The sequence below is a fragment of the Taeniopygia guttata genome, chromosome 8 (assembly GCF_048771995.1).
Source record: "Taeniopygia guttata chromosome 8, bTaeGut7.mat, whole genome shotgun sequence".
NCBI lineage: Eukaryota > Metazoa > Chordata > Aves > Passeriformes > Estrildidae > Taeniopygia > Taeniopygia guttata.
In genome coordinates, this window is record NC_133033.1 from 24,662,155 (window position 1) to 24,683,216 (window position 21,062).

General features: G+C 43.7%; 1 protein-coding gene across 4 annotated transcripts in view; it reads left to right on the forward strand.

Annotated features, from left to right (window-relative positions):
• PLA2G4A (phospholipase A2 group IVA) overlaps positions 1-21,062 on the forward strand; it is a 70,224-nt gene that overhangs the window by 31,168 nt on the left and 17,994 nt on the right. For all 4 annotated transcript variants that reach the window (XM_072932732.1, XM_072932733.1, XM_072932734.1 and 1 more), the window contains 6 exons: positions 5,005-5,153; positions 7,904-8,017; positions 10,462-10,499; positions 12,323-12,461; positions 17,275-17,411; positions 20,719-20,941. In XM_072932732.1, the coding sequence (XP_072788833.1) occupies positions 5,005-5,153; positions 7,904-8,017; positions 10,462-10,499; positions 12,323-12,461; positions 17,275-17,411; positions 20,719-20,941 (800 nt within the window). The remainder of the gene's footprint in view (positions 1-5,004; positions 5,154-7,903; positions 8,018-10,461; positions 10,500-12,322; positions 12,462-17,274; positions 17,412-20,718; positions 20,942-21,062) is intronic.

Genomic DNA, 21,062 nt, shown 5'->3' on the forward strand with positions numbered 1-21,062 from the left:
TCACTGGTTTGGCAGTAAGAACTAGGCATTTAAATCCATTTAAAAACCCTAAACCCCTTAGACTATGGCAGACTACTAGAAAAATGTTATTTTGCTTAATGCTCCAGTCACTTCTCAGTGTGGGTCTGCAAAGGGGCCTGTGCAGATGACCTGGAGAAGGCAGTATTTCTTTCTTTCCTCTTGGAACTTCTACAGGTGTGGTTTGACCAAAAGCTGACTTGTTTGGGAGTTTTCAAGGCTGGATCAGTGAAAGCAATGGTGTCCTGCACCAGTGAACTGGGTGATAGTGCAGTGCCTGTGCTGGGAGCTGGTTCTTTCCTCCACTGAAGTAACACCAGAGATGAAAAGCGGTGTCATAAAAGACACAAATAATTTTTAATGAAGGTGTTACCTAATCCCAGGATTTCTCATAGCATAGCTGCTGCTTCAGAGCTGCCTTACTTCCCTTGGAGTCACCTTCTGCTCACGAAATCTGCCACTGCATCACCCCTTTGCTAAATCCCCAAAGCCACCAGCCCTGGCATTCCCTGTGGTGCCTTAAACACAAGAAGCAGTGAGTGCTCCTGGGGTTTTTAGGTTGCTGTGGCCTTCTGGCAGGTCTCCTGGCATCTGCATTACTGCTAGACTATGGATTTGTCTGGAGCATCTCAAGTATCTGTTCCATGGTTGGAGGGACAGCTATTGTTAAGTACAGTTTTTAAGAATTCCCTTTTTAAAAACTGAAAAATCACATGAAAGTGAGAAAACCTATGGTTTTAAAACTCATTAACTTTTTCTCCTGACCATTGCAGAGACATCAACTCATATTTCCATGCCACTGTGAGGCCCCATAAAATTCACAATTTGAATAGAAATTCTGTTGTTATTTAGCTTCCTTCCCCTTTGGGGAGAAAGAGGTCATCCAGCAATTCCCATTACTGGCTTGACCTCGGCCAGGCTGCTCAGCTGCATGTGCTAAACAAGTTGTACTGTGGTGCAGCAAGCCAAAAAAATGGTGGGAAATACACAAAGATGGTCATTTGGAACATAGTAAGTTTTTATCAATGGGATTACACTTAATGGTGGATAAATTAAGGGTTATTACCACTTTTTATTTTGAGATAGATACGTGTATCTCAGTATTATATTTGAACAGGCTTTCTATAATTTCTTTATGGTAATTATGCTGTTGAAGTAACTAAAATGACTGAAATATAAAGAATAGATCTGAAATATTAATCATATGAATATGGAGGCCTGATGATTGCCATCTCACCAGACTAATAACATAAGATCAAATGGTTTCCAGTCATTGCAGAACATTTTACAGGTTTCCCTAATAGCCAGATTGCTTAAAGCATTACTCATTTTTCACTGTGAAAATGTTTGACCCTAATTATTGTCCACTGCGTGTTTCACTTGGTGATTCATAATGTAATTTAAAGGGAGAATCCTATAGCCACTATAGCCATGACTTAATCAGGAGATAAACCAGATGAGGAAGAGTCAGTGAATCCCTACTTTCTACCTCTCAGCCATTCCCAAGGCAGCAGTTTAAAGCCAGCAGAGGGGATGCTGACTCTGCTCTTGCTTTTGGATCAGTGTCTTCAGCTCCTGGAGCTTTGAGGAATGGGGCTGTAAATCTGAATTATCATCAACATTTTGTTAATTACCCAAGACTTCATCTACCTCCAAGCTGCTAATTGCAGGACCCTTTGCATCAGTGCTGAAAGCCTTAATTGTGCTTTTTAGAGTGCAGGTGGGGTTTGAGATACTTGTGCTTAATTGTTGGTTCAGCCTGCCTGGTTTCTGAGAAATGGTGATGGAGCAGCAGCACTTGCATAAGGAACAGCCTTAGGGCTGAGCTGCACAGAAACTCTGCTTTCCTCAGAAATGTCCTGGGAACGAGTGCAATTCCCCCAGGTGGCTGCTGCAACAAAGGACCAGTTCCCCAACAGTGCTGCCCCTACACAAAATCCTTAAGGCTGGAAAAGACCTTTAGGGTCATCAGGTCCAGCTAGAGATCATTCCAGACATAGATAATTCTCTTTTCATGGCTGAACATCAGCTTTTGACCGTACACCATAATGATTCTTCCTTTTAAAATCAAAGTATAGATGGCAACTTCCAGTGCCTAAAGGAGCTCCAGGAGAGCTGGAGAAGGACCAGGGCAAAGGATGGAGGGGCAGGACACAGGGAATGGCTTCCCATTGCCAGAAGGCAGGGTTAGATGGGATACTGGGGAGAAATCCTTCTCTGTGAGGGTGGGTAGGCCCTGGCACAGGGTGCCCAGAGAAGCTGTGGCTGCCCATGGATCCCTGGCATGTCCAAGGCCAGGCTGGATGGGGCTTGGAGCAACCTGGGGTAGTGGGAAATGTTCCTGCCCATGGCAGGGGTGGCACTGGATGGGCTTTAAGGTCCATTCCAACCCAAACCATTCTGGGGTTCTGTGATAACAGTGCTGATCAAGGTATTTTTAGTTACATTTTCAGCTTAGGTTTTTTTAACACTACCTGGCAAATCAATTAGCAGAAGCCCAGGCAGGAATAAAAACACCAATGCTAAGAGTGCAAGATGGCTGTTTAATGTACATTTGATAACTTCAGTGTTTTGAAATACATTAAGTGAGTACTTCTGTGTTATTTGCCAGGTTGCTGGTAGCTTTTGGTCCCCATCCAAGGAGCGAGATTTTGATTAGTATAATATATCTTAAAGAAGTCTTTAGTATTGCTTACAGCACTATCTTAATCAGAGCAAGCAGTCTTCCTGTATATTTTCTCTTCATCTAAAGAAGGAAATTAGAATGAATTTTTATTTTCTTAACTGAAAAAGCTCCAAATAAACTTTTAAACATGAAAGGGCAGGTGATTAAATCTTTGCCTTGGGTTAAAAAGCTAATGAAGAGATGGAGTGAGGTGACTTGGCAATACTGAACTACCAAGACTGATATTTCCAAGTTCAGTTGATCCGTGCCTTGGGTTTAGTTTCTGTTTCAACACTTACCAGGGTTTGCCTGATAGAAAGCTAGTAATGGATCTGCATGACAGGGGTCTGGGGTTTCTACATGCTTTGGGATTTTAAATATGGATAGGAAACCATTTGCTGTTTGTGTTGGTAAGAAAAATTAGATTTTTTTAAGAGTTGGGGCTGATCTGAATGGAGGTAGTAGGCATTGATCTTTTGCCCAGAACTCTGCTCAGCCATTGGGATTTTGTCTAAAATCCAGGTTTTTATAGGCAACTTCAGTCTTTTAGCGGAGCAACCCTGGGTGTTTATTGCCAAGTCGTGCTGGATATCAAGACTTAGCAAGACCTTGTCACTTCATGGATTTTTAGTTTCAAAGAGCCTTGTTTCTCTTTATCCTTTTCTTTGTGGCAGAGCTTTATGTAGTAGTTGAAAGGAATGAAAAAGTTGGCAAGTTGGAACATCTGCCCATGAGGAAAGACTTGGGGCTTGATCCCCCAGTTCCCCTGCCCATAATGAAGAGACAAGATCAGACATAATTCCTCAGGAGCTAATAAAAGTTGCTATTTAAAGCCTTTCCACACTGATCCCCTACTTTAAATAGCTGCTTGTTCATTACTCAAAGAGCACTGAGACCACCTCAATGTAGTAATTAGCTGAGCCCCACAGGTATGGAGTGCAGTGGAAAACTCCTTGATGAGTTGGATTAGGATAATGCTGAATAGGATTTGCCTGGGGACACATTCAGAACTTCCTGAGTGGTTTCCAAAAGCCTTTTCTTTTGATTGTTTGGTCAGGGTTTTTTCCCCAAAAGACATTTGATTTGATTTGATTTGAAATTATCCGACTTCTTCGTTTTCCTCTCTTCCTTCTTCTCCCAGCAGGAGGGAGAAGTGATTCTGGACCTCAGGAATCTCATGGATAAGGTCTTATTGAACTCCCAATGTTCTAAAATTTGCCTTTATTGAAAAAAGGTATCTTTAGACTTAAAATGTATACAAGGAGGAATGTTTGAATTTGCTTTTCCTCGTGATAAGATTTAATCTGGGTACTGGCCAGGGAATGGGCACAGCCCCAAGCCTGCCAGAGCTCCAGGAGGGTTTGGACAACGCTCCAAGGGATGCACAGGGTGGGATTGTTGGGGTGTCTGGGCAGGGTCTGGAGTTGCACTGATGATCCTTGTGGGTCCCTTCCAGCTGAGGATATTCTGTGATTCCATGTTTCAGTGTTGGAAAGACGTGGGTGTTTTGCCACAGCAGAGCAGGAGGCTTTTCTTGATCCACTTCAACCACAGAAATAATTTCCCCTGCTCTCCTGGGAAGCATCTGACCTGGCTCCATTTGACACAAAAAAAACCCCCCTTCATTGTACAGAAAACCCCTGCATGCTTTAACTTGTTAGAAAGTGCATTTTTAGGGCTGCATTCGGTGCTCTTAGGAATAGCTATTTTTAGGCACATCTGATGGGATTTGCCAGTTTCCTTTTCTCCCCTGTTAATTGCCATCAGCTGCAGTTCCCATATTTGTGTTTCCAATCGGGGTTCTGGTTTGTAAATGAGGTGTCCTCATCCTGTGGCGATTCCCCAGAACTGTGGTGGCAGTATTTCAGAACTGAGTGCTACTTATGCTGTGACTGATTTCCTCCATCACTCCCAAATCAGCCAAGGTGAAAGAGGATCCAAACCCCACAGCAAACTGCTTGTTCTCATTGTTTTGTGGGATACTTGCTGCTGTGACACGAGCCAAAGCCATTAAAGGCTAGAAAGAGAGGGAGAAGTAAAAGCTTTTAAAAACACCACTCCTTGGCAGATGTTTGCATATTCCAAATAAACTTAGTCCCTGTGCCATTCTGTTTGCTCAAGGCTTTTCCCCTCCCCTCCTAAAAGCCTAACGTTTCTTTTGAGGAGATTGTTTGTATAGGTGTATCATTTTTGTCATTACATTTATGTAACTTAAAGAGTTGCATATCTTTCTGTCCCTTACCATGAGGGGATCTGTGATTTCACAGAATTGTATCAATTTTTCCAGCCCAGGCTTGCCTGACCTGTGTTCTGCTCCACAGTTGACACTCCAGATCCCTACGTGGAGCTGTTCATCCCCACTGCCCCCGACTGCAGGAAGAGAACCAAGCACTTCAACAATGACATCAACCCCGTGTGGAACGAGACCTTTGAGTTCATTCTGGACCCCAATCTGGAGAATGTTCTGGAGGTAAATCCATGGCTGGGCTGGGGAGATGAAGGGTAAAACAACAGTGGCTTATGTGTGGCATCTGAAGTCTCAAGATTGCCCCTTTGTTTTAAAAGTTAAACCTGGGTTTAGCTGGTGCTAAGCAAGAGGTGTTGGATAAATTGAGTTATTCAAGGAGTAGCCTGAAGAGTCATTACAAGATATGCCTGTGAGTCATCTCTGGGACAGCTCCTGAGGGACAGTAGCTTGTTATTCCTCACATCAGCGGCAGAGTGCTGCCTGCTTCCTACCCTGATTCAGCTCCTACAGATAGGGAATAGGTGAGGCTTAAGTCAATTTTCTGCCCATGGAGACAAAGCAAAAGGCTGGTTCTGCTGTGTCCTCCTTTCCTGGAGCCCACCCAGAGCTCTTCTGCACACTCCATGTGCAGCCTTGTTGGCCAAGCCACTGTTCAGTCTCAGTGTGTCGCACTATAGAGGCTGCACACAAGAGCTGAATGTTGGGTGTGTTTTCTGAATGGCCATGGCAAGGATTTAAGGTTAGCTCTGGTCTTTGTGAGCTCTGTTCTTCACAGAGGATGGCCCTGCCATCTGCTCTCTTCTGACCCAGTGTTCAGTCTAAATTGGCCATCTGGGACAGAGGCTGCAGCCTTTGAAGGTTTTCCTTGAGCTTGTGACCATCAAACCTTGGGTCTGAAAGGGAATTGTGCTTCCTACAAGTTCCTGGGGAAGGCTCTACAGCTCGAGCATTACACCCATGGTCTGCTTGCTGGATCATGGAGAACTGTCCCGTGCATCCTGCACTAGAGACAAAGGATAGTAGGGAATTCACAATGATTTCCTGGGCATCAGTTCCTGCCTGTTCCTCTGGTGCCCTTGCTGGGCCTCCTGGAACAGAGCCTGGGCTCTGCTCTGAGCTCCCTTACACTTTGCAGCTTCCCTAGGAATTTGTTGAGGACAAAATTTGGTTGAAGGGTATTGAAAAGGATAAAATTATTGCAGTCACAAAGAACCAAGGTAGATTATAGGTAGAAATGTGTCTTTACAATAACTAAAGGCTATTGCTGGTTCTGAGATAGTGCAATAAAATTCCCTGATAATTGCCTGCAAAGAATAAATGATAACATTCAATAATGTTTAATTGTGGACCTGGTAGTGTAGGCAAGAGCCTTTGGATTCTGCAGTGGAGTGCAGTCTCAAAAATATGTAAAGTCACCTCTCCACCCAAACCCTCTGTGAAGTCGGAATCTCAGACCCCACAGTCCTTGTGACTCCTTGGATTGTTTCAGTCTGCATCTTTAATTCTATCCCAAGTGCAGTTTGCCCTCTGAAGTGTTAGCAGCTCTTCAAAATCCCACTGAGAAATTTTTGCTTTTGGTTTTAAGAGACAGCACTTAGAGATTGCAGGAATGGGCATAAAGTTCTGCAAGGAAACAGAGCAATGTAAATGCCATTAAAATAATGAGCTCTGTCCTAAAACAAAGAGAATTCATAATTTCAAAGGGTTGCTTGTGGCACAGGATGAAGAAGATTCTTTATAGCTGAGAAGAGGCTGATCCCAGATGTAGCAACTAATTATTCAAGTGATTGAATCTTGATTCCTTTTGTTTTCTGCAAAAGATACAGTCCAAACCAAGAACATGTGATATTTTAGAAGATATAATGCCACAAAGTGGAAAAAGAGCCCATGAATCAAATTAGTCTGGAGATCTCATTTAATAAAAACCGTATAAATGAGAATTTGAAATTCTTTCTGTATATCTTACTTGAGGGCTTGGAAAGAAGCCACTGGGGGAAAAAGTCTGCTAAAGATAGATCCACATGGATTAGAGCAAAAGCATAGAGTGGTGTTCTGCCATATCCACATCCTTCTTTGCATATTATCGCATTTTGGAAAGGTCTCTGCTCCAACACGGAGGGTATGAGAAGAGACTTGAAGGTCTGGCTGGATGCAGAGAGCAGCTTTGTGTAATTTGGAATGCTGCACCCTTTGCCAAATTGCTGCTGTAACAATTTTGGTCTGTAGAGTCAAGGCTGGGGTATGTGGATTCCATCTCCTCTGAGAAGTTGCTTTTTTTGGCGTATCACAGAACTATACAAGTTTCTCCATAGGGAAATTTTACTGACTGGAAATGTGAAGGTACTGTGCTTTGCTTCTACTATATGTAGAAGGGATTAGAAAGATGGTGAGATTTGCTGCCAGAAAGGTGCCGAGATGAAAATCCCATTGTGAGTAATCCTGGTGTACTCCTGCAGTTCAGTTCCTTGAAGTGCCACCTCCATTTATCCTGGTTTAAAAGAAATGTGAGCTGGCACTGGGCTAGGTTGACTAGGTTGAGTCAGGCCTGTGGGTCTCAGATTCAGTCAAAGAAAGAAACTGAGAATTTCTAGCCAGGCAAAAGCCTGGGAAAGAGCTGGAGAAGAATGTAAATAATTCTTTATCTCTCTTGTTTTTCACGTTGTTTATAGTTAAGTTCTATCACTGTGCATCAAGCACTCTGCACCAATGGTGTGGCGTATTTTCACTTCAGGACCAGTGGTATTGGTCCTCATGAAGCTCCGTATAAAAGAGCAATGTATTTTGAATAAATAGGAGTTTTTACTCTCACAGCCTTCTGAGTCAGTCTTCTCATTACCGTCCTGCCTCAACAGTGACACAGGCCCATCCTTTTTTTTTTTCTTTTTTTTTTTTTCTTTACTTCAGGCATAGGCTGGATGGAATTAAAAAGGGATTTCTTGCAGTGGAATTGAATATCCAGATATCTCTTTCAGGTTACTCTCATGGATGCCAACTATGTTATGGATGAGACTCTTGGCACATCTACGTTTCCCATCTCATCTCTGAAACTGGGAGAGAAGAAGGAGGTCCAGTTAACTTTCAATAATGTAAGTTGTGCATTCATGACTTTGCCCTGGTCAGAAGTTTTCTGAGCATTCACTGTTGCCCATGGAGAAACACAGAGCCTAAAGACACTTTTAAGCCTTAATTATTTATCTTCTTACAGACCTGCTGAGAGGAGAATTAAGCAAAGCAGTGCCACTAAATGCCTTGGTGTTCCTGCTGGAAGAATCCTCTTTGAAAGTCTAGTTTGGGACTTTCTCTGCCTAAAGCAGTTTCTTCCACACTCAATGCAATTTAATTTCATGCCCTCAGTTAGTGTGAGGTTACTCAGAGTTTGCTGGTCAGTGCATTGCCCCTCCTATTGCTGCTTGTGGCTTCCAGAAAGCTGCAGGAATTCTTTCATTATTACATGTTTCACTTTCTGGAAGTGGCTTGTTGTAACACAGACCTGGTTAACATGCAGTGATGCAGGTGATGCAGTAATTGGATTATTCCCTTTAAACATGTCTGCAAATCAGATAGGGTCTCTTGAACAGGGCTTGTCTGCCCACACTAACTCCTGGAAACTTGTTAAATCTGGGTGGAATTGAGCTTGTTCTGCACATATTGAAATCTATAAATACCATCTGCATTTCTGGTTTGGGCTGTGGTTTATTGTATCATCAGAGATCTTGATTTGTCACCACTCTGCTGTTTTCCATGTGATACGACTTCAAAAGTATAGTTAACAGCAAATAACTGGTTAAAGGCCTACTTATTGGAAACCAGAGAGCTTAATATGTGAAGTTTAGCATTTCCTTTGGCATAGCCTTAGGGCAGTTGGAATTTTGATACCCTCCATTATTTTTCCTTTTTAAAATAACAGCATTTTTTAAAGTTTCTGCATATTTATTTCACTAAGTGTTTCAGTAACTCTTGGGCTTCCAGAGCTTGGGCTGAGAGCAGGTCCTGGTTCTGCCAGGCATGAGGTGGGGCATTGGGAAGGAACTGATGAATACATTTTGCAAACACAGTTAACAAAGCTCATGCCATTAATGTAAGGTATTGCCTTGCATGAATTTATCATCAGTCTTCAATAAAGCTTTGTAAGGAGTCATAGGGGAAAAAAACAGTGCAAAAAAGGCAAATGCACTCTGAAATTTGTAAGCAAATAGTTAAGGGGAGATGAAGTCAGGTTGAGCCTGATGTAGACAATGTATACATAGAATTCCTGAAATTGAGAATGAAATAATACTCCTTAAATGTCTGTGGCAGTCTGTATAAGGTATAGAAAATGCCATGATATCTCCCTGTTGGAATGCTTCCCTCCAAGGGTTTCTTTCATGTGCATACATTGTTATAAGCATTGGATCACTGCATGGTTTCAAGAGTGCTTTCTAAATTAGTAATGCCAGGTGAGGATTGTAATGTAATTGCTTCCCTGCCTTTGAAGTGCTTCCTCAGTGACTCTTCACTCTGTTTCTTCATGTCCTCCCTTTGTTGTTTCTCTGCCCGTTGTTTCTTTTTCCCCCCACCTTGCTCATGTCCGGCCTCATTTGCAATTCCCGTATCAGGAATTGGGTCTGCCTGTGGGAGTCAGAGTCAGAGTGCATCCCAGATCCTTCACTGCTGTCCCAGGCTCAGGCAGACCTTCAGTCTGGAGTGTTGTGGCTCCATCCCTGCTGCTCACATGCCCCAACTGAGGAGGAAAATCTGGTTTTATGTAGAGGACAGTCTGAGTCTGTCACTCCTCCAGGGCTGTACCAGCAAGGCCATTGCACAGAGAGGGTGAAAATACCTCTCTATTCTTAGTTCCACAGCCAGTACTCCTGGATTGTGCTTGATGGGGAATTGGTGCTTTAATCATAATTTTTAACTTCTTGCCTGCAGTCAACCCTTTCAGTGCTCTGTGAAAGGCAGAGGAGGCCAAGCCATAGCTCGTGGCCAGGCAGTTCAGTGTGGTTGGCAAGTGAAGCCATTGTGCAGTGACATTTATTGCATTTTCCAGCAAGTTGTAAGCCATCACCCTTCCTGATTGCTAATTAAGGCATATTTAGCTGTGGAGAGACACTTGGTGGCTCCTGTGGAACACAGAGCAGCGATTCCCTCATGCAGGTGGCACTTAGATGTGATCCCCTGGTTCTCCTGCCAGCCATGAGTGGGTGAAGAGCATCAGATCCCCTCAGGGCAGAGAGGAGCTGCACTGTCAGAAAGGGGTCACCAATGCAAGAAAGGCAAGACAGTAGGATCTGAGGAATGAAAGCCAGCACTTACCAACATTTTCCACTGTATTCAATTCTAGTGGTGTATTTTGGAATCACACCATGTGCTTTAAAAAAATAATCCATAGAAAAGAATCTCATTTGTATGTGCCAAAAATATCCTCCTTTTTTAAAAAAGTGGAGAGGAAAGAAAGAAAAGTTCCGACAGTAGTAGTTGATGTTCCGGGTGTGTTTGTGAGTTTTCCCTCTCTAAGTGGTGTAACCATATTTAAATATTTCTTGTTTAGGTCACAGAAATGACTTTGGAATTGTCTCTGGAAGTATGGTGAGTATCTCTTTTTTTTTTTTTTTTTTTTTAAAGGGTGAAAATATACCAGCAGCAAAGGATTTTTTAAATTTTGAACTGTTCATTCAAATTTTCATGGAATCACAGAATATCCTGAATTGGAAGGCACCCACAGGGATTATCAAAATCCAACTCCTGGCCCTGCACAGGATACCCCAAGAGTCCCACCTTTTGGGATTTTCTTAAAAACATGTGAGCTAGAGTGCAAAAAATCCTTGTTGTAGCATAGAAATACCAGGTACTGCAAAAGTGAGGAGATTTTACAACTTTGGTTTATTTTCATGTTGTAATTCTGTTATTGACTATTAGTCCCTTACTGGGACTAAGAGGTGTGACCCTTCCAAATGTTTGCAGGAGCGAGGCCATCCCACGTAGATCTCCCAGCCTGGTTTATGTGAAGGCCTTTCCTTCTCGAGGGCTTTGTTTCTAAAAAACCCACACACCTCACTCAGGTGCAGCTTCATCCTCGCTGTTTTACCTTCTCTGGCAACTTGGCCCCTCACATGAACTTTCAGCTGCTGTTACAAAACTGCCCCTAAAATGTATTTAAATGTAAATACCCCACACAGTGAGGGTTTAGGTGAAGCTTTAGGGCGAGGCGTTCTCCATGTAAAAGCTAAGCCTTTATTTCCCACCTTTATTACCCTTGTTTTCCCTGTCTAGCTGTCCTTCTTCCTCATTCTTCACCTGTACTGATGAAAGACCATAAATCATATTAAGGCATAATCAGAACAATACATTTCAAGTCTAAAAATGATTTTCTGAGAGCAAGGAATTTAAGGAGTCATTTTTTGTCTGTAGCTATAAATAGAAGCATTGAGCACTGCAATAGTCAAGTTACTTCCTGATTACTCCAGATGACAAACATCCCCCAGGGATTATTTCTGCTCATCATGTTGTACTAGGAAAATGTATTTGTGGGTGGTCCTTGAGACCACCCTGAACCAGCCAGGCTTTGTACATTACAAGCATTTCATATCTCTGACATTAAATAAACACAAGATGCTTGGCTGTGTCTTCTTCTTAGGCTTTGAAATGTAAAGGATCTTATCAAATTCTGCTGCTATTCCCTGATATCCCTGCAGATTGTGGATATCTTCATGGAACATTGCTTCTAGGGACTCTTTTTACCCCTTTTCTTAATCCTGTTATTTTATTGCATAATAAGTTGTTTTAAAAATCTGAGAATTATTATCTGAGCTTAAATGGATCCATTCCACCAATCTGGGGAATTATTATCTGACCTAAATGGATCCATTCTACCAATCTGGGGAATTATTATCTGAATCTAAATGGATCCATTCTACCAATCTGGTAGAATCTAGTCTAAATGGATCCATTTCACTGTTGTATGATTTTCAGTGGGTTCCAGGGTGGATTTTGCTCTTTTGCTGTCCGTGAGAAGTTGCAGCTGAAGTTGTACCTTAAATACAGCACTAAGATCCTTATGCAGCCTTGTGTATATTTTTTTGTCCCACAATGTAGAGAAAAATACAGAGAAAAGGGCCTAGTTTTTCCTGTGGTGTGCCAGGATGATCTGTGCTGTAGGTTTATAATTGTATCTGAGTGCAGAACTCGCTTGCTGTATTTAATGACTTGCTTTTAATGAGTTCTATAAAAAATGCATGTCTTAAAGACACATTGCACTTTGCCTCCATCACTTCAGAGCTGATGGATGGTGCCACATGAAAAATACCATTTAATTTCACCTTATGTAAGCGGGTGAGGGTTTTCTGCTGGTTTCCCAGGGGGATGTTTGTGATGCTGTGTGGAGTTGAGCCCCCTGTCCCTTTCCCAAACAGCTCCTCCACGGACCTGCGGTTCAGCATGGCCCTGTGCGATGAGGAGAAGAGGTTCCGGCAGCAGCGCAGAGAAAACATCATGCACAGCATCAAATCATTCCTGGGGGAGAACAGCCACAACCTGACCACTTCCCGTGATGTAAGTGTGGAGAGTTCCCACCAGGATTAGCATCCCCTTTTGGAATCCTTCATTTGCCTGTGAGAGGAAGGAGTGAGGCGTGCGAGGTGGAACGGTTTGATGTAGAAAAATTAGGGATGATAAAAATTCTTTTCCTCTATGGACATATAATATTTTGCCTGGAGAGTAATTTTTCTTGGTTCTAAATTTATAATTTAAAGTTTATGACCGGGGGAAGCTATAAAAGGAGAGATTTAGATTAGATATTAGGAAGAAATCCTTCCCTGTGAGGGTGGGCAGGCCCTGGCACAGGGTGCCCAGAGAAGCTGCCCCTGGGACCCTGCAAGTGCCCAAGGCCAGGATGGATGGGGCTTGGAGCACCCTGGGACAGTGGAAGTTGTCCCTGGGGTGGCAATGGATGAGCTTTAAGGTTCCTTCCAACCACATCATTCTGGGGTTCTGTGATTCATTGCCTCTTTAAACAAACTGCTCCAATTTTACCCGTTTAAATCCCAGGCTTTGTTAAGGTGTTGGCTCTGAGGGGAGATTGCCATCTGCAAAGTGCCTCAGGGTGTGTGAAATACCTGCTGAATCCTGCAGTGCCTCTGGGACTCACCCAGCACAGAATATGCCCCTGCATGCCCAGTACCCATCCCCTGCTCTGTGACCTTTATCTCTGAAAGACTAGACAGGAAATGAGCTTGTTTAAATTTAGAGTCAGCTTGGAAATTAGTTTATTTCTTCCCTTCCTTCTTTTCTTTGAGCCAGTTTGACTGGATTAGGGCTATGAAGTTTTATTTCTCCGAAACATGAGGAAATGCAGCTTTCCTTGACTTGCTGGTGCTTTGGACCAAGCCAAGAGGAAGGGAAGCCAGCAGATCTCAGTGGTGGCTTGGTACATCTCACTGAATCAGGGGATGGTTTGAGTGGGAAGGGACTGTAAGGATCATCCAATTCCACTCCCTTCCACTATCCCAGGTGGCTCCAAGCCCCATCCAACCTGGCCTTGGACACTGCCAGGGATCCAGGGGCAGCCAGAGCTGCTCTGGAACCCCTGTGCCAGGGCCTCACACCACAGTGAGGAGGGGCCCAGATCCTACTGAGCTCTTCAGTGGTTTCATAAAACACTGCACTATTAGAGTTAATTAAGAATCCACTTGGTACAGATCTATTTACTTTGTTGTAGCTTTCCCATCCTCTTCCTTCCTTGCCCATTCCCTCTCCTGTGCTGATTCCAGAATTGTGTCAGGAACACTTTGTGCCTGTGGGAGTGTCAAGCAATGAACAGAGTCCATGAATTAATCTGGATTGGTCCCTTTACTGACATTGATTCCTTTTGTGCATTTTTCATATAAGAAGAATGTGACAGTCTTTTGCAACCAGAACTGAAGAATATCTTTTACATTTCTGTGAAGTTTTGAGCAGGTGGTAAATGTTTTATTCTTGTGTACTTTCGAACTGTGTCTTGCTTCATGAATGTTCTGCTGTGAACTTTCTGAGGGGCATGAGAGAATTTAACAAGTATTGTACACATTTTAATTGGACTGAGATAAATGGTGTGTATCGAGAAGGAACATTTTCAAAGTTTCTTAATTTTCAATTCAGTTATTTTAATCTTAACCTATGCAGATCTTCTCAGAGTAGGAATCTGTCAGTGTGACATTGGTGTGACCTAGAGCAGAGGAAGATCTTCCTCAGAAAGGATGTGGATATTCTGCCAAGCTCCATTGGAACTCAGTGCCTCAGGTCTCAGTTCCATGCAGGTGATATCTGTGCATGAATTATTACAAAGGATATCTAAGATCTCTTATTCTTTGTGTCATCATCTTCCCTTGGTATCCCTCACTGACTCCAATACTGAAATTTTATCAGTTCAATTGCATCTTACCAGACAGTAACTGTAGGTAGCCTCCCATTTTTCATATGCCAAATGTGTATTTCTAAGCTTACAGATTTTTTTATCTGTTTCTAGCGATGAAAAAAACCCTTTTTGTTCAAATTAAACCATAGCTTTATTTTTATTGCTACAGATGGAAGATAGCAGGAGGATTTATAGGATGTTGGAAGTCTTAACATGAAGTTGGGAGACATTGAATAGTCTTAGCTGTCTGTGGGTCTTGTTTAATCTTGGGCAAGTCCCATACTCAAAATTCACCCGGATTGCTTCATCTGTGAGTGGCTTGTGCTTTGCAGGGATGCTGAGAGACTTTAATACCTCTGAATTCATTATACATGTCTGGCTGAGGAAGTGAGTAGTTCCAAATTTCCTAACTTAATCCTGAGGCACATTCTGGAAACACAGAGGTAGAGATTTCTCGTACTTCTGTTATTGCTTGGTTTATTTTTTTAATTTTTGCTGCTTCAAGCAATTTTCTAAAAATACCATAATCTTCCAAAGAAAGCGTATAGTTCTCTATGACTGGATTTGCAGAACAATTTTGTAATAATTATTTGTGTGCACTATGGCATTCTTTTTCCACCACAGGTATTCAGATTTTACACACTGTGTTTCCAGGGCATTTGGATAAAGACTCATTCCAAAAACAAGATTTAGTATGCTTTAGCTTTTTCTTGCCTGATTACTGGAAGATAGGATTAAGAACTTTTTGGTTTGAGTGAACTCATGTGCTGGTGGTTCTGTACAAAGGATTTGGGGTTCAGTAAAGGAATATGCAGCCCTTGGTATCCTCTTTTCTCTGTTCTTCATCAGGATGTGGTTTCTTTGTTCTTGGCTTTGGGTGCTCTGGCTGCAGCTCATTCCCCCCCTCCCTGCTTCTACCCTATTTATCCCATAGAGCAGCTTGCAGGGTGGGTGTATTTAATTTCAGTCTTTACTGTTTTGTGCCCTTAAACACATCAGAAACTGAATTGGAGTTAAAAAGCTGGTTTAACAAACCTGAGAGGAGGGGACAGCCACGGGGGGTTCAGGCTCTGCTCCCAGGGAACAAGGATAGGATGAGAGGGAATGGCCTCAAGCTGTGCTAGAAGAGGGTCAGGTTGGATATAAGGGAAAATTTCTTCATGGAAAGGGCTGTAAAGCATTGGAAAGGGCTGCCCAGAGCAGTGGTGGAATCATCATCCCTGGAAGTGTTCAAAAAGTGTGTGGCTGTGGCACTTGGGGACAAGGTTTAGTGGTGAACGCGGTGTTGGTGCTGGGCTGATGGTAGGACTTGATGATCTTGGAGGTCTTTTCCAACCTGAATGATTTTGCAATTCCATAATCCTCTTTCTCCTTGCTGTATCCACCCTTCCCAGTGCAGGAACCTGGGGTGCCCAGAGTTCCTGTGGGTCAGGAAGCATTTGCAGTCAGGATGTTGGTGACTCCTGGGCATTCCCAGCCTGTCTCCATTGTGGATTCCTCTTCCTCCAGAGGGACTCTCCCATTTTCCCAGTGCCAGTGCACTGATGGGTGGAGCAGTGGTGCTCTGGGCGTGTTCTCACATAGCTTCTCCAGGCTTGCACCTGCAGGTGACATCTCCACCCTGCTGGGATGTGTCTGCTCAGGCTGAGCGGGCAGTGCTCCTGGGGAGCTTTCAAAGCCTCCCCACCTTATTAAAGGAGTGATTACTGACATGGCTCTTCCTTCAAAGCAGCTGCTCCGTTATTGGGGTGTTGGCTTAACAAAACATATCCCAAATCCTTCCCTGGGCTGTGTCATTTTTGGGATAGATCCCTATCTCTGGAGCCGCACGATTAATACCTGTGGTTTCTATTACTAAAGCTGAACACTTATGAAGGAGGTAACAAAATAATCTCACTGCATCAAGAATAAGCAGTTTTGGGGAGTGGAAGCCTCAAGAAACATCTTGAGTGCCTTGGTCATTGTTCATGGGCATTTCCTTGGGACAGTCAGTCCTCAGGGGAGTTTCATGGCTTGGAGCATGGAGTCTGCTGAAAGAACAGGACTCTGTCGTCACATGGATCTTTTCCTGTCACTAATCCTGTCTGTTGGCACCTGGAATTGCCTTTCAGGGAGATTTTTGATAGATTAGCAGTTTGATCAGATAGGGGCTTTCTGCAAAGCTGTGCCATTCTTTTTATGCTCAGTAACAATCCTTTGTCACCCCTGAACAGTGGAAAATCCTCCTGGATTTTGGAAACTGGGAACCAGATGAGCCCTTTACTTAGGCCGAAAGATAAGATGGTGGGAGCAAATGAATTTTTACTTTATTTTGTCTTCTTTTTAGATACCTGGGGAAGCTGTGTAGTTGATGGGAGCAGCCTGGATGTCAGGGCTGGGCAATAAGAAGGAGAAAAGTGTAAAATGAACACCTGTGGACATGATTTTAACCTGGTTCTATAATAAACATGGTTCTGCTCAATCCTCTCTTGGTGGCTGAGTAGTTGTCCAGATCCCTATGAATTCCCATTAGCTCTCTGGTAGTTTTTGCAAAGTGGTGGTAAAATTGAGATTACCTTCATGCTTTGTAGTAATAGTGGATGTTTTTGTTATAAAACTTGTTTTTAAACTCCCAGTCAAAATATTATTTGTCTCTGTTCTGTTTCTCATTAGTAAATTTTACTGCCTTTGGCTCTGTCACAATGATATGAATTGGATTAAAGCTGGTAGTTTTTTTTTCTTTAAAAATCCCTGTGGTTTTACAACTAAATAGTTCATTTAATAGCTACATTTAATATCTCCTCTATTTCGCATCATAGATAAGAAGGACAGATATTCTAAAGAAATTACGAGTATGTTTTTTTTTAAGAAATCTTGCTACAAGTGGTGACTTCTTCAAACAAATTCCAATTCTTCTTGGGGTGTCCAGGGGCTGGACTGTGTGTTCCCAGGGCATGTCCCTGATGTGGTGCTTGTGTTGTCTCATCCCTGCAGGTGCCCGTGATCGCCGTGCTGGGCTCAGGAGGGGGGTTCCGAGCCATGGTGGGCTTTGCTGGAGTCATGAAAGCACTTTATGAGTCTGGAGTCCTGGACTGTGCCACCTACATTGCTGGGCTCTCTGGATCCACCTGGTAAGGCCTTCCTCCTGCTTATCCTCAGCTTCCCTGCAGCAAGTCCTGAAGGAATTGTCACCAGAGCTGATTTGTCTCTGGTTATAATTCACAGCACATTTTACACATCCAAATCTGCTGGGGGAGATGTTTTGGGTGCCCCAAAGGGCAAGGACAGCTCAGGCTCCAGGTACTTTTCCAGGAATGGATGGATGGAGGTGCCACACAAATGCACTCATATTTCTATATCAACACCTAATGTGTGTTATTTTCCTGATTAAAAGTGAAAAACCAAAGAAATCCCTTGTGATTTGAAGATGATGACTCAATCAACCCAAAATGTGTTGTATGCTTCGGGAGGGCTTTTAGAGCTCCTCAAAAATCACTGAATGATCTTCTGCTTTATTTTACACCCACTGTAAAATCCTGGTGGATTTACTGGGGATGTCTGGGGCCTGGCTTCAACCCTGCAGGGCATCCCTCTGTGGATTACCCACTGTCTCAGTCCCACTGGCACTGTTTAATTTAGACCATACATCAGGTTTTAAAATAGTTCATTTAACCTTGAGGAACAGGCACAGGCATTGATGGAGGAGATCTTACTGTTATCTTTGGTTCCTGATGAGTAGCTGTGAAGAACACAAATTCTTTTTGGAGATGCCCGGGGAAAGGACAAGAGTAATTAGATTAACTCTTAGGGAAACTATGTTACAGGGAAACAGGCCAAGCACTGGAATGTGTTGAGCCATGCTCACCTGAGCAGGCTGGGGACGGTGTCATCCTCAGTCTGACTCAGGCAGTGCTGATGTGGGAGCTGAGCTTGGCTGAGCACAGCCCTGAGCAGCCTCACCTGACTTTGGCTGGCTCGAGGGTCCTTTCAGACTCAGGCATGAGATTATACAAATGTCTCAATTCTTAGACAGAAGAACACTTGTTGTAATATGAACAAGCAGGGAATCTGCCTGGGATGAGTTTTATCACCTGGTCTAGCTCTAAGGAAGCACATGAATTAATTCTACTCTCTAACCCCAGAGCTGACTCTTGAAGGAGATAATGATCAGTTCTGTTCCTTGTATGGGTTTTTTTTGTCAATTATTTTTCATTGTGTGAATCTTGCTTCCCCTATTCCAGACTAAGAGGGAAGTTTTCAGAATGCCAGTAGGTTTTGAAATGCCAGAAGTGTCTGTGAACTGGAGTAATTTTATCCTTTAGATTGGACTATAAAAGGTGGGAACCCGTGTTTTCTCTCACTGGTGGTGGGGGCAGATTTAACCCTGTCCATTGAGAGATGGATGTACTTCTGTCACAGCTGTGAAAAGCAGAACGTGGATGAAGAGCAGTGGAATAGCGCAGTGTGGTGTTAAAACATTACCTGTGTTTCTAGGGAAGGGTTTGCAATCCCTGCTCAGGACAGACGTCACTTTGTTGGCTATGAGGTCTTTTTTGGGGAAAACCCAGGGGTGAATATATAGTTGATCTAATGTAAACCTATAAAATCTGAGTTAAAATACCGAGATTATTATTTATATTTGGTTATCTGAACCGCTCCAGTCAGAAACAGATTGGAGACAGTTGTGTTTGAACAAATTTGCCTTTGTTCTCTGATGTCATCCTTCAGTCTTTCCTTGCTTGATGAATAAATAAATTGACACTTTGGCACTCCCTTCCTTTTCTTTCTTTTCTATGCAGTCTGTCTTTTGGGAATAATTCTCTTTTCTTTTTTTTTTTCCTGAAGGGTGGAGAATTCCTTTCCTGGTGGGACAGGCAGGTTTTTGCTTGTCCCCTCAGCTGCATGCCTAACCTTGGAGCAATGCTTCTCTGCCATCTTGCTTCAACCTTGTGCTGACTTCTCCAGCTGCCTTCCCCTTTCCCTGCGCCCAGGAGCTGAGGTGGAGCCCGTGGATGGAGTCCTGGCAGCCCACATGGCACAGGGCTGGTTGTGCTGTCACAGGAATGGCTGGGCATGACCTCAGGGCCAGGCTGGCCCCGTGTGTGTCTCAGAGCTGTGCCTGGAGTCAGGGTTGTGCACCTGGGCCGGGTCACTGGGTAAATAACAGTAAATAACAGTAAATGAGCCTCTCACAGATTAGAAGGGCCTGTCTTGGTGTGGCCTAACCCAACCAAGTGGAAGCCAGGGCTGCCTGCACGTGTGTCTGAGCTTTGTTTGCGGTAAAACTAAACTTGTTTCTCAGTGACAAACTCAAGATTGGTCTCATCCTCACAGTCAATTAACTCTGCACAGGCTGTAGTTACTGTTCTTCAGTTTATTATGGAAGCATCATATCCTGGGAAGTGGGGCCATATCCAGGCCAGAACCCCCTGTGCCCTGGGCTGAGCCCCAGCGTGGGCAGCAGGGGAGGGGGATTCTGCCCCTGTGCCCTGTGCTCAGGTGAGACCCCACCTGCAGAGCTGCCCCAGCACAGGCAGGAGCTGGAGCTGCTGGAGAGAGCCCAGGGGAGGCACCAGCATGGTCAGAGGGAGGGAGCAGCTCTGCTGGGAGGAGAGGATGGGAGAGTTGGGATTGTTCACCTGGAGAGGAGGAGTTTTGGGGTGACCTCATTGTGGCCTTGCAGTGCCTGAAGGAGCTGACAATAAACATGGAGAGAGACAATCTCCAAGGGATGGAGTGACAGGACACAAGGAATGACTTCCCACTGGCTGAGAGTGGGTTTAGATGGGATATTGGGAAGAAATCCTTTCCTTTGAGGGTGGAGAGGCCCTGGCACAGGGTGCCCAGAGAAGCTGTGGCTGCCCCTGGATCCTTGGAAGTGTCCAAGGCCAGGTTGGATTGGGCTTGGAACAAGCTGGGATAGTGGAAGGTGTCCCTGCCATGGCAGGGGTGGCACTGGATGAGCTTTAAGGTCCCTTCCAACCCAAACCATTTTGGCATTCTGTGATATTTTAGGAATGTTTCAGTAGTGATAATGAACTGGAGGGCAGAGAGGTTCCTCTTACAGGGAGAGAACTTAATGTGTCCCTCTAGGACCACCAGTCTGCCACACAGCTGTGAGAACTGGAGGAGCTCCTTTCAGCTTAGGATGTTCTGTCTGTTATCCCGTGAACAGAAAAATGAGGACTCTAATCATTTGCTTCATGCACATTATGGAAAATGCACGTTGAGTGTTTGATCCTGTGCTTATATTTAGAACAAATTGCTCAGCTTGCTATGCTTTGAGAAAAAGAAAATTACAATTTCTTATATAAATGGAGAGTTAATTAACCTGATTTAATCAGTAACTGTACCAACTCATTTATGAGCTTCGTGTAGCTTCCTGGCAGCTGACACTGCAGCAGGTTTGATGCTCACAGAGCCTGTTTGCCTTTGCAGGTATATGTCAACTCTGTATTCCCACCCTGATTTCCCAGCCAAGGGCCCAAAGGAGATCAATGAGGAGCTGATGAACTCGGTGAGCCACAACCCCCTGCTGCTGCTCACCCCTCAGAAGGTCAAGCGCTACATCGAGGCTCTGTGGAACAAGAAGAGCTCAGGGCAGCCTGTCACCTTCACAGACATCTTTGGGATGCTCATAGGGGAAACACTGATCCATGATGTGAGTGCTTGTTAAAGCTATCAAACTCTCATATAATTCCTGCTGTTACTATATTTTTTTTGAAATTGCCTTAGTGACATTTAATAAAGAGAGCACATTTTGCTATAAGAAACAGCATTTG